Below are 17,545 nucleotides of genomic sequence, written 5' to 3' on the forward strand. Positions count from 1 at the left end.
TAATTACATTTAGGAAGAACAAAATAAACTGACTTTATAAGAGATTTTTCAGTAAAACATTTGACTACAGTGGTGGTGATGATGACGATGATGATGGTGGTGGTGATGGTGGAAATGATAAGTGGTAGTGATGCTGATGCCAATGATGGTGATGATGATGATGATGGTGGTGGTAGTGGTGGAAATGGTAAGTGGTGCTGATGCCAATGATGACGATGATGGTGGTGGTGGTGGAAATGGTAAGTGGTAGTGATGGTGATGCCAATGATGATGGTGATGATGATGACAGTAGAGGTAGGGAGAATGTGGAGGAAGAGAAGGAAAAGAGAGAGGGCAGAAGGAGGGCGGGGGAAGAGCAAGGGTCAGAGGTAGAAAGAGGAGCAGATGGGTGAAGAAAGGGAAGTTTGGGGAGGGGGTAAGGAGTAAGGCGGAGGAAGAGGAGGGGAGGAAACAGGGCAGATGGAATGAGGATGGGCAGAGGGAGGAGGAGAAGGAGGGGGGGTCGTGTTGGTGATGACAAGGATGATGACAGTGATGGTAAGATGTGATTTTAATGCAGCTGTTGCTACAGCTGATGATGATGATGATGATGATGATCTTAAGGTCTGTGAGAAACCCTTTATCTTACCTCCAGGGAAGTGGGTTCAAAACTTTGGCCAACTTGGTAAATTGAAATTTCCTGTCAGAAAAGAAATTAAAAAAAAAGAATATTACAATTAGGCCCAGAGGATGTGGCAGCAGAGTAAGAAGCCTGCTTCCCAACCACATGGTTCTGGGTTCAGTCCCACTGCATGGCATGCAGGAAGATTGGACCAAAAGCCGAGTGAGTGAATTTGGCAGACAGAAACTGAAAGAAGCCCATTGTATGTGTGTGTGTGCGCGTGTCTTTGTGTTTGTCCCTTACCTCCACTCGGCAACCAGTGTTGGTTTGTTTATGTACCATAACTTAGCGGTTAGGCATTAGAGAGCAATAGAATAAGTACCAGGCTTTAAAAGATATAAGTCCTGGGGTCAGTTCATTTGACCAAAACCTTTCAAGACAGTTCCACAGTCCAATGATTGAAACAAGTAAAAGATAGGGGATAAAAGTTAGACCATTCCATACCAAATTCTCTGGGACTGCCTCCGGGGCCATGGCACAAAAACCATTCTCATCACAGATTTCTTTTCTATTTTTTTTTCTTTTGAAAAGTTTCAAACAACAATTTAATAATGTAAAGTTTAGGCACAGGTGTGGCTGTGTGATAAGAAACTTGCTTCCCAACCACATGGTTCTGGGTTCAATCCCACTGCGTGATACCTTCAGCAAGTGTCTTGTGAGTGGATTTGGTAGAAAGAAACTGAAAGCCCATCCTCTGTGTGCACGCATGTGTGTGTGTGTTTTTTTGCTTGTGTTTGCCCCCACCCCCATCACTTGACAACTAGTGTTCGTGTGTTTACGTCCTTTCAAGCATTGGGCCTCATGGAAGCAAAGTTTCTTTTGAGCATTGGGCCTCATGGAAACAAAGTTCCTTTTGAGCAATGGGCCTTACAGAGGCAAAGTTCCTTTTGAGCAATGGGCCTTACAGAGGCAAAGTTCCTTTTGAGCAATGGGCTTTACAGAGGCAAAGTTCCTTTTGAGCATTGGGCCTCGTGGAGGCAAAGTTCCTTTTGAGCATTGGGCCTCATGGAAGCAAAGTTCCTTTTGAGCATTGGGCCTCATGGAAGCAAAGTTCCTTTCAAGCATTGGGCCTCACGGAAGCAAAGTTCCTTTTGAGCATTGGGCCTCATGGAAGCAAAGTTCCTTTTGAGCATTGGGCCTCGTGGAGACAAAGTTCCTTTTGAACAATGGGCCCCACAGAGGAAAAGTTCCTTTCAAGCATTGGGCCTTACGGAGGCAAAGTTCCTTTCAAGCAATGGGCCTTACAGAGGCAAAGTTCCTTTTGAGCATTGGGCCTTACAGAGGCAAAGAGGCTGAGTTCCTTTCGAGTGTTGGGCCTCGTGGAGACAATGACTGAGACCTTTAGCATTATGTCGTGTTTGAAAAGAAGACCCATGAAACCTAGCAAAATCACAATCATAGCAGATACTGGTGTCATGCAAATGGCACCTATGCCAGTGTCACGTAAAAGCACCCATTACACTCTCAGAGTGGTTGGCGTTAGGAAGAGCATCCAGCCATAGAGAACTATGCCAAATCAAACTGGAGTCTGGTGCAGCCTTCCAGGTGCCAGCCCAGTCAAACTATCCAACCCATGCCAGCATGGACAACGGACATTAGATGATGAAGAATAATTATGATGTAACTTAGCAGTCCAGCAAAAGACACTGATAGAGTAAGTACCAAGCTGGGGTCGATTCATTTTATTCTTTTATTTGCTTTAGCCATTTGACCGCAGCCATGCTGGAGCACTGCCTTAAAGGGTTTTTAGTCAAACAAATCGACCTCAGGACTTATTTTCTAAAACCTAGTACTTATTCTATCAGTCTGATTTGCTGAACCACTAAGTTACGGGGCCGTAAACACATCAACACTGGTTGCCAAGCAGCGACGGGGAACAAACCCAAACACACATATGCGATGGGCTTCTTTTAGTTTCCATCTACCAAATCCACTCAAAAGGCTTTGGTCAACCCAACGCTGTAGTAGAAGTTACTTGCCCAAGGTGCCATACAGTGGGACTGAACCCAGAACCATGTGTTTGGGAAGCAAGCTTCTTACCACACAGCCACACCTTTAAAAATTCTTCAACGTGGTGCCCCAGCATGGCCGCAGTTTAAAGACTGAAACAAGTATAAGATAAAAGATATTTTTATTTAGGCACCGACATGAGGGCACAGTTAAGAAGCTTGCTTCACAACCACATGTTTCCAGGTTCAGTCCCACAGCACCCCAGGCAAACGTGTTCTACACAATCTCAAATCAAGACATTTTTACGAAGCAAGCAGAACTCCCCAAAGTTTAAAACAATAAACGATGAAGAATAAGAAGAAGAATAAGCTGCAGCTCACCTTATCCGACCATTTATCATAAGGGTAGACTTCCAGGTAGTTCTTGGCAAGAATCATCAAACCATTGGCGGTAAACTGAAATCGAACAGAATACAGATTGCTAGACTAAAATCATCAGCAGCTGTAGGGGTGGTGGTAGCGCCGGTGGTGGTGGTTGTAGTGGTGGTGGTGGTGGTAATGGTGGTGTTGGGGGTAATGGTGGTAGTGGTGGCAAAGGTGGTGATGGGGGGTAATGGTGTTGGTGGTGGTGGTAGTAGTAGTAGTAGTAGTGTAGTGGTGGTGGTGGTGGTAAAGGTGGTGATGGGGGGTAATGGTGGTGGTGGTAGTAGTAGTAGTGGTGGTAGTAGTAGTAGTAGTAGTAGTAGTAGTAGTAGTAGTAATTGCAGCAGTATTGTTGCTCTTGTTTAGCCCCAGGTCAGCCTGTGTCTAGTAGACCAACCATCAAATATGGTCTGACTTTCACCATGCCATCTCACATTTTTTTCTTTTGTAAGTATAATCTTTACGTATCAAATGTGTCTTTTCACTGTCCTTGAAGCCATAAGGAATATTTCAAGTGATTTGTTTGCTATAACATGTCAAAAGTGATCATCGAGATGCTGTACTTACTTTTTCCTGAGCAATTTCAATCTCCACGGTGGTCTCATGGCCTTTAGCATCCTGTGAGCAAGTGGCAAGAAAATGACGCACAATAAACTCATAGATTTTCTTCTCATTCCCCTATTGAAAAAGATGGATTTAAAAGACAATCATAAGAGAATAAATATGTTCCCCTCTCTCTCCCTGGCAAACAAGCCAAAACACAATTCAATAACATATACCAGTGCTTTTCAAACGTTTTGCCGGAGCGGAACCCCAAGGAAACATTCCACTGGCTCGGGGAACCCCTGTGCAATAATTTAATAGTTTTATGCACACATATCTGCAGAGGAGAATTGAAAATTACTGCCAATTTTAGCAGTTTTGTAACTTCTTGCGGAACCCCTGGACTTTACTGGCGGAACCCTAAGGTTCCGTGGAACCCTGGTTGAAAACCACTGACATATACTCAACACACTTGTGGGTTTGCAAGGGTGAGCTTCTACATTCTGGTTCAACTTGTTCAAATGAAAGAACCACTCAATTTGTAATAGATATGATGGTCTCTCTTCGCCCTTTTAAAGCCTAGCCAGCCTCATGGGCCCAGATTCCTGGTTTCAATGGCGTATGTGTTCCTCAGCTGGACGTGACGCCAGTCCATCGCAGCGTTACTCATTTATGCCAGCTGAGAGGACTGGAGCAACATGAAATGAAGTGTTTTGCTCAAGAACACAACACACCGTCCAGTCCAGGAATTGAAACCACACTCTTACGATCATGGTACTGGCACTCTAACCACTAAGCCACATGCCTCCACAGATATGATGGTAATAGTGGCTAAATCTCCCTCAAATCCCACCCAAGGGGTCTTGAATAACAGAAGCCTACTTTCACTAATGTAGGGCTAGATATACTATATCTACAGACAGGGTAGGCACAAATGGACAAATGGAGCAACTTTGATCAGAGGTTTACTGGATGAGGATGTAGTTTAAACAACAACTATAACGATTGTATGCATAGCTGGAGGCGCAGGAGGGCTGTGTGGTAAGTAGCTTGCTAACCAACCACATGGTTCCGGGCTGAGTCCCACTGCGTGGCATCTTGGGCAAGTGTCTTCTGCTATAGCCCCGGGCTGACCAATGCCTTGTGAGTGGATTTGGTAGACGGAAACTGAAAGAAGCCTGTCGTATATATGTATGTGTGTGTCTGTGTTTGTACCCCTAGCATTGCTTGACAACCGTTGCTGGTGTGTTTACGTCCCCGTCACTTAGCGGTTCAGCAAAAGAGACCGATGGAATAAGCACTGGGCTTACAAAGAATAAGTCTCGGGGTCGATTTGCTCGACTAAAGGCGGTGCTCCAGCATGGCTGCAGTCAAATGACTGAAACATGTAAAAGAGTAAAGAGTAAAGAAAGCTGGGCTTAAACAGCAATAATTATAAGGCACCAACAAAGAAACTACAACATGGTTGTTTGGCATACTAAAAATAACAACCAAATCTCCATCACATCATACTCTAATGAAGTTTTCTCAACCATTTTTTTAACGATGGACCCGTTTTTTTTTTTCTTATTTTACTCAGATGGACCCTCAAAGCCATTCACTGTTTTAAAAAATCCTATTATATTTTTATAATTAAATATTATCAAAAATTGAATAAAAAATAATTTAAATATTTTGTGTATTGAACGCTTTCTCTCTGCCTTTTATTTTGAAAGCAATTGTAGATGGCAGCACTAAGTCAGTGGAGGCGCAATGGCCCAGCAGTTAGGGCAGCAGACTCATGGTCGGAGGATCGCGGTTTCAATTCCCAGGCCGGGTATTGTGTGTGTTTATTGAGCGAAAACACCTAAAGCTCCACGAGGCTCCGGCAGGGGGTGGTGGCGACCCCTGTTGTACTCTTGCGCTCCAACATTCTCTCCCTCTTTCTTGTCCTCGACTTCCTACGCAACTGCTGAGTCTGGATGAGCATTCATCTATCCATCGATGCTCTCGGTGTCGGGGGGGTTGACCTGCTTTCTCTTCTGCGGGTCTTACGAATTGCAAAGGACCACGTTTCGGACTTCTCCCACTACACTCTGGGACGAAGACCGCTTCGCTCAATAAACAAACAAACAAGCACCAACAGTCATCAGAAGTAGAACCAATTTACAACAAAATCTTATATTGGACCCCCAAGGGCCACATGGACTCTGGTTGAGAATCATAGCTCTAAGGCAGTGCTTTTCAAACTTTTTGCTGGAGCGGAACCCCAAGGAAACATTCCACTGGCTCGGGGAACCCCTGTGCAATAATTTAATAGTCTTATGCACACATATCTGCACAGGAGAATTTTAGCAGCTTTGTAACTTCTTGCGGAACCCCTGGACTGTACTGGCGGAACCCTAAGTTTCCGCGGAACCCTGGTTGAAAACCACTGCTCTAATGTCTGAAAATAAAGACACATCATATATTTCTTTACTACCCACAAGGGACTAAACACAGAGAGGACAAACAAACTGATTAAGTCTATTATATCGACTCCAATGCATAACTGGTACTTAATTTATCGACCCCGAAAGGATGAAAGGCAAAGTCGACCTCGGCGGGATTTGAACTCAGAACGTAATGGCAGACGAAATACGGCTACGCATTTAGCCCGGCGTGCTAACGATTCTGCCAGCGCACCACACTTCTGCGGATATAAGACACATTATATACTGTAGTCCAAGGTACACCTTGATTGAAAATAAGGCAATGCTGAAGCAACAGAACACTAGTGACCATACATCCACTAAACCAGGGCTAACCTAAACAGCAGTACCTTTTTCTTTCGGCCCCTCATACGAAAATCAGCTTCCTCTGCCACTCTTTAAAAAAACTATTTGGTCACTCAAGAGTTTAATGTCATCACAATGGACAAGACAGTGCTAGGGACCGTATATGATCATACACCCTCCAGTTCTTAGCTTCTGTCTGGATCTCGTGAACCCTATCTGTTTAGCCACTTGCAACCACATTTTGGGGTGGAAAAGGGTTTCAAAAAAGAAAATACTGAGGTGGGGAATTATAAATGTTCCTTCTTGAAGGGTAAAATTACCAGAGAAAGAAAGAACCAAAAACAAAGAGAGAGAGGGGGGGAGACATAATAGAGATAAAGAGAGTGAAAGAGAAAAAGACAGGAATAAAGAGGGGGAAAGAAAATAAAGAAATAGAGAAAAGGAGAGACACAAGGAGGGAAATAAAGAGGAAATAGAGAGATGGGGAGAGAGAGAAAGAGAGAAGCAAATAGAGAAAATGTGAGAGAGAAAGAGAGAGAGGACGATGGGAAAGAAAAGGGTACATACCTGTAATGAGTTACAATATTTAGTGGGGTGTATTGGGGGATGAGCTTGATCTGACTTGTTGCCATTCCTGGGATTTGGACCGTCCTCCAAGACACGAGATGCAAAAGCTGTGCAAAGAAACATTATTAATCAGACTTCCAGAACAATTAAAGTGTTAATTAAATGTCTTAGGTAAATTGTTGTTGATAAATTTTCAGACTAAGAAACCATGTTCTGGGATGAAAAATAAACCGACTTAGTCCTTTAGCATTTAAGCTGACCATATCCAGCTTTTAACCGGTCATATCCAGATTCACAACATCATAAGCGGAAAGTGTAACCTCTCGAAAGAGCTGTTCTTCACTCCTGCTCCAGAGCGTCGGCTGCCGGGTCACTCCGAAAAGCTCTATCTGCGACGATTTCATCTCAATCGAAGGAGAGGGGCTTTCTCCGCCCGGGTTGCAGATCAGTGGAATAAGCTGCTGGACGAGATGGTGAGGATGCCGACGACCGCTCGGTTCAAAGTCTCCCTTGACCACAAGTGGCCTGAACTCTTTACATGAACACCACCCTGTACATAACTCAATGTCCCCCTACATGGCCTTGCTTTTTGCTTTTTGAGCCAAAAATTAACTAACTAACTAAACAGGCCATATCCAGCTTTAAGCCAGTCATACCTAGCACAAATGTTCTACTTGTTTTATGTTCAAATCTGTCAGATCTGATCTTAAGTTTGCAGTGAAAGGGTTAAAATGAATTAATTACAATATAAAGTGATTAAGAAATGTCAACTAAGTCATAATTAGCTTCGTTAATGTAATCATCCTCATCATTATTGCAATCATTAGTTAAACCTTTCATTGTAGGAATCAGATACACCGTAAATCCTCGAGTATAATCCGCAGGGAATTTTAGGGGGCTGTACCTCTGAAAAACCTAAACCTTGTGTATAATCTGCACCCCTTCTCTAACTTGAGTCGTGGCGTAATTAAGCCAGCAGCACCTAGTCAAACAAACACTTCAGCGCATGCGTAATACAATAATGGTGATGTTCTTAACTGTTATATGGGAATGTAAATGTGTTTGCAAATTGTATTTGTTACATGTTATTCTGTGTTCAGAATACGTTTATTTTAATAAATGTTGCTTACTGCAAGTTATGGATGATTCTTTTATGACTTCATTGCTTTCAGGCTTAGCTTAAGGTATTTTCGTGCCCGACATTAGAAAATGCGTCTGAATAAACATAGCCAGACAGCAAATAGAGATTCAGACATTGCTTAGCAAATATTTTTCATTTTTAACCTCGTATATAGTACACACTAGGGATTTTGACCATTAAATTTTGGGAAAAAAATGCAGATTATACTCGAGGATTTATGGCATACACTCCAAATTCCATTACCCTTAATTGCAGAAAGCAGTTTTATATACTAATCTGTCTTTTGTTGAAGAATGTCATGTTTGAAACTTTTGTTGTGTTAAGATGTGTCAAGTTGAGTGAGGCAACATGACATGCAAAAAATATCAATTCTATTTTTTGGTAGATATTTAACATCATGTGGAGGCGCGTGGCTTAGTGGTTAGGGTGTTGCCATCATTATCATAAGATTGTGGTTTCGATTCCTGGACCGGGTCATGTGTTGTGTTCTTGAACAAAACACTTCATTTCACATTGCTCCAGTGCACTCAGCTGGCAAAAACGAGTAACGCTGCGATGGGGAACACATACGCCATAGAAACCAGGAAACCGGGCCCATGAGCCTGGCTAGGCTTTAAAAGGGCGCATTTATTTATTTTTTATTTAACATCATAAGTGGAATAACCATGAAACTTAATTTCATAGCGAAAGGGTTAAAATTAGTTAATTACAATATAAAGTGATTAAGAAATGTTATCAATGTCATAATCAACTTCGTTAGTGTAATCATCCTCATCATTGTTGCTATCATTGGTTAACCCTTTTACTGCAGAAATCAGATATATCCACTCAAAAATCTGTGGTACTGAGCAGAATATTTGCTATAACGATATTTCTGCTTCAGCAATTCAGTCGCTTAATCTTTGAAATGTAATGGAAAATAGGTCAGCTTCAAAACATTGAAATCCAGGTCAGAAAAGCAAAGTTTGAAGGGAAAAATATTCATTTCCTTTGATTGCTAGATAGAAGCAAATAGGAAATAACATTTACTGACCAAAGACAAAAAAAAAAGAATTAAAATTTTGTTACACAGTGTAACTAGTGATCAAAAAACAGGCCATTTTGCTACATACCACCCCAAGCTGGGTCTTCAGTTTGCTTTCCAATCAAAGCATTTAGATCAATTTCTTTGGTAAACATATTTGTTTCTGTCCTTGGGTAGCTGATGATACCCTGAGTATATAATTTTTCAGCAATCTTCATAGTTTCCTTGGCACCAATTTTTAGTTTCCTTGAGGCAAGCTTCTCGAGTTCCTGAAGAATAAAACAAAATTAGCAACATGTAAAAAAAAAATGTTAGCGACATGAACAAGAAAGCAAGTTGGCAACATAAAGAAAGGAACATGGACAAGGAAGTTAGTGGCCTGAATTGGAAAGTTAAGAAGGGCATTAGAAAGTTCATGACATGAAAAAGACAAATTAGCAACATAGGCATAGGAGTAGCCGTGTGGTAAGTAGCTTGCTTACCAACCACAAGGTTCCGGGTTCAGTCCCACTGCGTGGCACCTTGGGCAAGTGTCTTCTACTATAGCCTCGGGCCGACCAAAGCCTTGTGAGTGGATTTGGTAGACGGAAACTGAAAGAAGCCCATCTTACATATGTATATATGTGTGTGTGTGTGTGTGTGTATGCTAGCATGGAAAGCGGACGCTAAACAATGATGATGATGATGATGATATATGTATGTGTGTGTATATGTGTTTGTCCTACCAACATCGCTTGACAACCGATGCTGGTGTGTTTACATCCCTGTAACTTAGCAGTTCGGCAAAAGAGACCAATAGAAGAGGTACTCGGCTTACAAAGAATAAGTCCTGGGGGCGATTTGCCCAACTGAAGGCAGTGCTCCAGCATGGCCACAGTCAAAAGACTGAAACAGGTAAAAGAGTAAGACAAGGAGGAAGGTTTAGAAACACGATATGGGAAGGTGGCGACATGAAAAGAGGAGTTAGCAACACAGATAAGAAAGTTGGCAGAATGGAAAGAGTAAGTTAGCAACATGAACGCAAAAGTTAGAGGTTTGAAAAGGGAGGTTAGTGGCATGAACAAGATAGCAAAATGAAATGGGAGGTTTGTGGTGTAAAAAAGTTAGCAACACGAAAAGGAAAGTTAACAACATGAACAAGAAAGCTAGTGATGTTAAAACAGAGGCTGTTGACATGACAAGTTAGCAACATGAAGGCATAGTTAGTGACATGAGACAGAGAGCTATTGAAGTGAAAAACAAAGTTAGCAATATGAAAAAAAGTTTCTATTTCAATTTATCACTAGCACTATGACCTGGTGTTGCCGGGTCATAGTGCTAGTGCATGCATATACAGCTGCGTGCGTGCACACATACACACGAGTGTTGTCCAAATCTCCGACCAATCACATACAGCTAACTGACATTTAATCAGCATATCAAGTTTCGGGCGTTTTGATTGGGTTTAGGATAAAAAATTCACAAAAGTCACTTCTATTGATTTTTTAATGGCTTTGCAGGGTGACTGGGGAAATGTAAAGATGCGCATGACCACTTTTGGATGGTTTTGAATGACTATAGAATATACGAGCCCTCTAACTGAAAAATTGTGGATTTGTATAAAAGACACACATGCACACACACACAGACATTTTGCCATTTATATACATAGAGATAATGAAATATGAGTGCAAACACAGTTTCATGGTTAAGAAGGTTTCTTTCCAGTCAAAGTGGTTTCAGGTTCAATCCCACTATGTGGCACTTCAGACAAATGATTTCTACCAGGGATTCTGAACAAGTCAAGCCTTTTGAGTAAAACTTAGCCAATGGGAAAAGAAAATTGTGCAAAATGAACCGGTCGAACCTTCCAACCCACGCTAGCACGGAAAACAATGATGATGATGATGATGATGTGCCTGATCAGGAATCACCTAGGATTAAAAAACAATAACAAACAGGCACAGGAGTGGCTGAGTGGTAAGTAGCTTGCTAACCAACCACATCGTTGCGGGTTCAGTCCCACTGCGTGGCATCTTGGGCAAGTGTCTTCTGCTATAGCCCCGGGCCGACCAATGCCTTGTGAGTGGATTTGGTAGACGGAAACTGAAAGAAGCCCGTCGTATATATGTATATATATATGTGTGTGTGTGTGTTTGTGTGTCTGTGTTTGTCCCCCAGCATTGCTTGACAACCGATGCTGGTGTGTTTACATCCCCGTCACTCAGAGGTTCGGCAAAAGAGACCGATAGAATAAGTACTGGGCTTACAAAAGATAAGTCCCGGGATCGACTTGCTCGACTATAGGCGGTACTCCAGCATGGCCGCAGTCAAATGCCTGAAACAAGTAAAAGAGTAAACAAACCCTGGCATAAAATAACCTTCAAGATCAAGTCTTTGAAATACGCAACCACCTTAACTGACGCTGAAATAGTTTTGGAGATGAGACAGAAGACAGACTTACCACTGTGTCTAAAGGCTGAGGACGCCATTTACTCTTCTGCCGACTTTTCACATCACTAACAACAGCAGTTGGAGACTGAAATAGAAAAAGCAATAACAACTGTTTAATGAACTGTTTTTATTGTATGACACAGTGATCCCTCGCTACTTTGCGATTCAACTATCGCAGTTTATATAATACAGATAAATAGATCAAGATATAATATAGAGGTACTTACCTCAAGACAATGTTCATAAAAAACCAAACACACCAAATAGTCAAACAGATGTTTCCTGAAAAAAAGAGAAAGAGAGAGAGGATGAGGAAGAGATAGAAAGAGAGGCAGAGGGCGTCAGTTATTAGATTAACCCTTTGATATTTAAACCAGCCATATCTGGCTCAAATATTCCAGCTGTTTTATATTCAAACTGGCTAGATCCAGCCTCTTGCACCTACCCTACACTGTCATTCTAAAACTTAGCAAATACACCATTGAAGTCTCAAAGCTACAAGATCATGCATGATTAATTCAAAACAATGTGAACAGATACCGTAAATCCTCAAGTATAGTCCGCCCTTGAGTATAATAGGCAGGGGATTTTTAGGGGGCTGTACCTCTGAAAAACCTAAACCTTGTGTATAATATGCACACCTTCTCTAACTTGAGTTGTGCATAATTAAGCCAGCAGCACCTAGTCGAACAAACACTTCCGCGCATGCATAATACAATAATGGTGATGTTCTTTTAGTTACGTTCAAGTCATGAGACTAGCAGTAGACCAATGGCATGCTGATACTTTACATGCATAATACCGTGTTTTGAGTTGTACCGCATGCAAGCTATTTTCTGAACTTGAGCAGAATAACTCATGTATATCATATTACGATAAATAGCTTCACATTGTTCGTTTTCATAAATTTATATATATATATATATATACATATATACGACAGGCTTCTTTCAGTTTCCGTCTACCAAATCCACTCACAAGGCATTGGTCGGCCCGGGGCTATAGCAGAAGACACTTGCCCAAGATGCCACGCAGTGGGACTGAACCCGGAACTACTTAGCACACAGCCACTCCTGTGCCTATAAGCTGATGTTTGGAACAAAACATGAAATTTTGATGGAATGTTTTAACTGATATCACTATAACCCGTTTCTTACCATATTTCTGTTGAAACCCGCTGCCTTGAAAATAATGAAGAATCGGATCTTTTCGGTTTGAACGGCAGTTTTTAACATAATTTCTAGGTAGTTAAAAAATTTTAAACTTCGTATACTGGTACAATGTGTTTATAAAACATCTTTTTCTCTTGGCTTTATTGAGAAAATTCTATAGTTTGTAAGATATTTGGGGTTTTTTTTTTCTTCAATTTCTGCAATTTCAACCAATCAATGACGTCCATTGAGGTAAAAAAACATTCTGTGCCGTATGAATATGTCCCTCGTTTAAGAAACAGATTGGGTTTATTTACATTTGTGAAGAAAAAAAAGATACCCTTCCCCCACCCCTAACCCTAAAACAGATTGAAATGCAATAGATCAATACTAGGGTCATAATTATGGGTGAAAATTTCATGACACTGCTAGAAAAAACTGCCGTTCAAACCGAAAAGATCCGAAGAATCTAGTGAAATAACTTTGTGAACTGGTGTAAAGCAGTGAGCTAGCAGAACCATTAGTACACTGGGAAAAATGCTTTGCGGCATTTCATCAATTTTTGTGTTCTGTGTTCAAATTTCATTAAGGTCATCTTTGCCTTTCATCCATTTGGGGTCGAGGACATGTGTACCAGATGAACACTGGGGTCGATGTAATCGACTTATCCCTTCCCCCGAAATTGCTGGCCTTGTGCCAAAATTTGAAACCATTAAAATTAAAAAATTAAAATTTAAAGCAGCCATATCTGGCCAAAGTAGTCTGCTTGTTTTATGATCAAACTGGCCAGATCTGGCCTCTCACACCACCCCTACAATATCATTCTAAAAATTAACAGTTACCTCATCAAGATCTCAAAGTTACAAGATAATGCATGGTAGACGGCGAGCTGGCAGAAACGTTAGCAGGCCGGGCGAAATGCTTAGCAGTATTTCGTCTGCTGCTACGTTCTGAGTTCAAATTCCGCCAAGGTCGACTTTGTCTTTCATCCTTTTGGGGTTGATTAAAATAAGTACCAGTTATGCACTGAGGTCGATGAAATCGATTTAATCCATTTGTCTGTCCTGGTTTGTCCCCTCTGTGTGTAGCCCCTTGTGGGCAGTAAAGAAATAAGATAATGCATGGTTAATTCAAAACAATGTTGAGCATTGGGCCTCACAAAAGCAATGACCGAGACCTTTGGCATTACGTTGCACCTGAGAAGAAGACCCATCAAGCCAAGCAACATTGCAGTTGTGGCAGATACCTGTGTCATGCAAATTAGCATGTAAAAGCACCCTGGTGTCACACAAATGGTACCCGTGCCGGTGGCATGTAAACGCACCCATTACCATTCTCGGAGTGGTTGGCATCAGGAAGGGCAACCAGCCGAAGAAAACCGTGCCAAACCGGACTGGAGTCTGGGCAGCCTTGCAAGCATGCCAATCCAGTCAAACCTATTTCTTTATTACCCACAAGGGGCTAAACATAGAGGGGACAAACATGGACAGACATAGGTATTAAGTCGATTATATCGACTCCAGTGCGTAACTGGTACTTAATTTATCGACCCCGAAAGGATGAAAGGCAAAGTCGACCTCGGCGGAATTTGAACTCACAACGTAACGGCAACCGAAATACCGCTAAGCATTTCGCTCGACATGCTAACGATTCTGCCAGCTCGTCGCAATCCAGTCAAACCATCCAAGCCATGCCAGCAATGTTAAATGATGATGGATATGAATAAAAAAAGCATTAACTTTGGCAGGATAATGTGAATACTAAAGAGTTAAACTGGTGTTTCAGGCCTTGTGTCTAGTGAAGAAAGGATTATCAAACTGGTGTTTGGAACATAGACAAAACATGAAATTTTGAGGGTAAGTTTAAATTCAGATGACTTTCATCATCATCATCATCGTTTAACGTCCGTTCTCCATGCTAGCATGGGTTGGACAGTTCGACTGGGGTCTGGGAAGCCAGGAGACTGCACCAGGCTCCAGTCTGATCTGGCAGTGTTTCTACAGCTGGATGCCCTTCCTAACGCCAACCAACGGCCACGATCGGTTGGTGCTTTTTATGTGCCACCAGCACGGAAGCCAGTCGAGGCGGTGCTGGCATCGGCCACTTCGGATGGTGCTTTTTACGTGCCATTGGCACAGGGATCACAACTACAATTTCCATTGATTTTTGATGTTGGTGTACTTGACTCAATGGATCTCCTCAAGCAAAGGGTCGGAAAGGTGTTTCTTTACTTGCCACCTGCACAGGAGTCAGTCCAGTGGCACTAGCAGCGGCCGGATGTCAGTCATAGGATTTGGTTCAATTTCGATTTCACTTGCCCCAACAGGTCTTCGCAAAACGCAAGGAATTCATCTCATAGAACCAAGGGCAGTCTCAGACAGGTTGGTATCAAAAGGTTTATGTCTTTTCAAGGTCGATCAGGCATTAAACCAAACAGTAACAACAACAACATCGAAAACAACAATATCAAAAGTAAAACCTATTTACCTTTGCCAAGTGAATTCTGCAACTACATCGTCAACTTTGTGAGTTACTGGCAAAATAAATATTTGAAAACTATTAGAGCTGATATAAATCTCATTATCTCATTACAAACTTGGCAGACCTACAAATGTGTGCTTCCCCACTACAATGACTTTATTTCTTCATAACTTTTAGGGAAAGTGGATATTTTTTTAATGAAATTCTTTACAAATTCCTTTCACATATTGTAGATTCTGGTTATATGGAAAACTGAGGAGAAATTTTTTTTCAAAAGGAGGGAGAGACGTTTTGGGTGATTCATACAAGTTGACTTTGTTTCCTCATAACTTTCAGAAAAATGGGTATTTTTTAATGAAATTTTCGACAAACACATGGTTTAAATTACAATTATATTCAAATTTAACATAAAAAACAAAGAAATTGCTGGGCATGTATTCATACATACTGACACATACCACATAACTATATCTTTTTTAAAATTTCAAGTTTAATTTTGTAGAAATATAATATATATGTGTTAGTATATTTGTGTGTGATTGTGTGCACTCATCAGTTTTGTATTTTTACACCTTAAATTCCAATATAATTGAAAGTTACACCATATGAAAGGTATTTATAGAATATATCATTAAAAAGTACCGTAAAAACCCATGTAATTTGTGCAGGTGATTTTCAGGATAAAATTTGTTAAAAAAATGTTTCTATTCATGTAAAATTTGCACCTAAAAATTTTCAGAATTGCCGATAAAGTCAGGGGAAAAAAGTTTCCAATTTAGTTGTATTTAGCATAATTTCACTTACTTATTAGATTTTATTAAATTTTCATTAGATAAAAATAATTTGTGTTTAACAGGTATCACATTGAAAGCTATTAAATGGCAAAGTGTTTGTGTTGTTTATAACAAACTTTATTTTACATTTCTTGCCCACAAGAGATAATGTCCAATCTTTACCTATTTCTTTATTACCCACAAGGGGCTAAACATAGAGGGGACAAACAAGGACAGACATAGGTATTAAGTCGATTACATCGACCCCAGTGCGTAACTGGTACTTAATTTATCGACCTCGAAAGGATGAAAGGCAAAGTCGACCTCGGCGGAATTTGAACTCAGAACGTAACGGCAGACGAAATACGGCTACGCATTTCGCCCGGCATGCTAACGATTCTGCCAGCTCGCCGCCTTGATAATGTCCAATCTTTACCATACTGCTGTATGTTTTCTCAAATTATGATCACAGGAAAAATTGTTGATAAGAATTACGTTTCTGCCAACTCGCCACCTTAAATTATTATGACCATGATGGTGATGATGCTAACACAAAATGATAAACATTTAATATGTTAACACAATTTTTTTTTAATAGCTAGTCTTCATGTATTTATTGTGGGGAACTTTAAAAAAGTTACCAAGAAGTGATTATGCAATGAGGAGAAAAAATATTAGTCATCAACAGGTATGAGAGATAAATCGAGACATAAAAAGCATCCAGTCCATCCAGGTGTAAAAACTATGCCAAAACTGACTTTGCCTGTGCTTGTGCCATGTAGAAAGCACTCAGTCCACTCTGCAGGGTGGTTGGTGTCAGGAAGACATCCAGCTGTAAAAACCATGCCAAAGCAGACACAGTAGCCTGATGCAGTCTTCTGCTTGGCCAGATCCTGTCAAACCTATTTCTTTACTACCCACAAGGGGCTAAACACAGAAGGGACAAACAAGGACAGACAAACGGATTAAGTCGATTATATTGACCCCAGTGCGTAACTGGTACTTATTTAATCAACCCCGAAAGGATGAAAGGCAAAGTCGACCTTGGTGGAATTTGAACTCAGAACGTAACGGCAGACGAAATACGGCTACGCATTTCGCCCGACATGCTAACGTTTCTGCCAGCTCGTCGCCTTGTCAGCTCCTGTCAAACCATCCAGCCCATGCCAGTGTGGAAGACAGACACTAAACAATAATGATGATGTTGTTCCAGTCTTACTATGACCTCATCAGTGAAACACAAACTTTCTAATACAGTTAAAAATCCTTTATCTGAAATTCGAAAATCTGAAAGTTTTTTGAATGACAATGTCTGGGGCAGTCTTATTTTCAAATTTGAAAGCAGCAATCATCAGGTTTTGTTTAGTGTCTTTAGACAGTAAGCCCAAAATGTCATTTTTACATGGGATCTAAATATCAACTCCATGTATGAGAGAAATATGACTAGTGTCATTTCTTGTACAATACTTTAAAAATAAAATGCTGGCTTTTTTTCAGTTTTCATTTTATTTACCTGTAACCAAATTAAATGCTTTGTTTTTATACCTTACATAAAATCTGATACCTGTATAATAAAAATTAAATACAAATGGAAGGTGAGGACTGACATTGTACCTTTCTCGTGGTATTATGTATAAAAAAAA

General features: G+C 40.9%; 1 protein-coding gene across 2 annotated transcripts in view; it reads right to left on the reverse strand.

Annotated features, from left to right (window-relative positions):
• The window catches only part of LOC115224247 (DNA topoisomerase 3-alpha), a 70,200-nt gene that overhangs the window by 36,001 nt on the left and 16,654 nt on the right, over positions 1–17,545 (reverse strand). For both annotated transcript variants that reach the window (XM_029795050.2, XM_036513371.1), the window contains 8 exons: positions 15,136–15,181; positions 11,725–11,779; positions 11,508–11,582; positions 9,153–9,333; positions 6,900–7,006; positions 3,601–3,711; positions 2,992–3,066; positions 629–679 (listed from right to left, as the gene is read on the reverse strand). In XM_029795050.2, coding sequence (XP_029650910.1) covers positions 629–679; positions 2,992–3,066; positions 3,601–3,711; positions 6,900–7,006; positions 9,153–9,333; positions 11,508–11,582; positions 11,725–11,779; positions 15,136–15,181 — 701 coding nt within the window. The remainder of the gene's footprint in view (positions 1–628; positions 680–2,991; positions 3,067–3,600; positions 3,712–6,899; positions 7,007–9,152; positions 9,334–11,507; positions 11,583–11,724; positions 11,780–15,135; positions 15,182–17,545) is intronic.

The sequence above is a fragment of the Octopus sinensis genome, linkage group LG25, assembly GCF_006345805.1.
Source record: "Octopus sinensis linkage group LG25, ASM634580v1, whole genome shotgun sequence".
In the NCBI taxonomy this organism is placed as follows: Eukaryota; Metazoa; Mollusca; class Cephalopoda; order Octopoda; family Octopodidae; genus Octopus; species Octopus sinensis.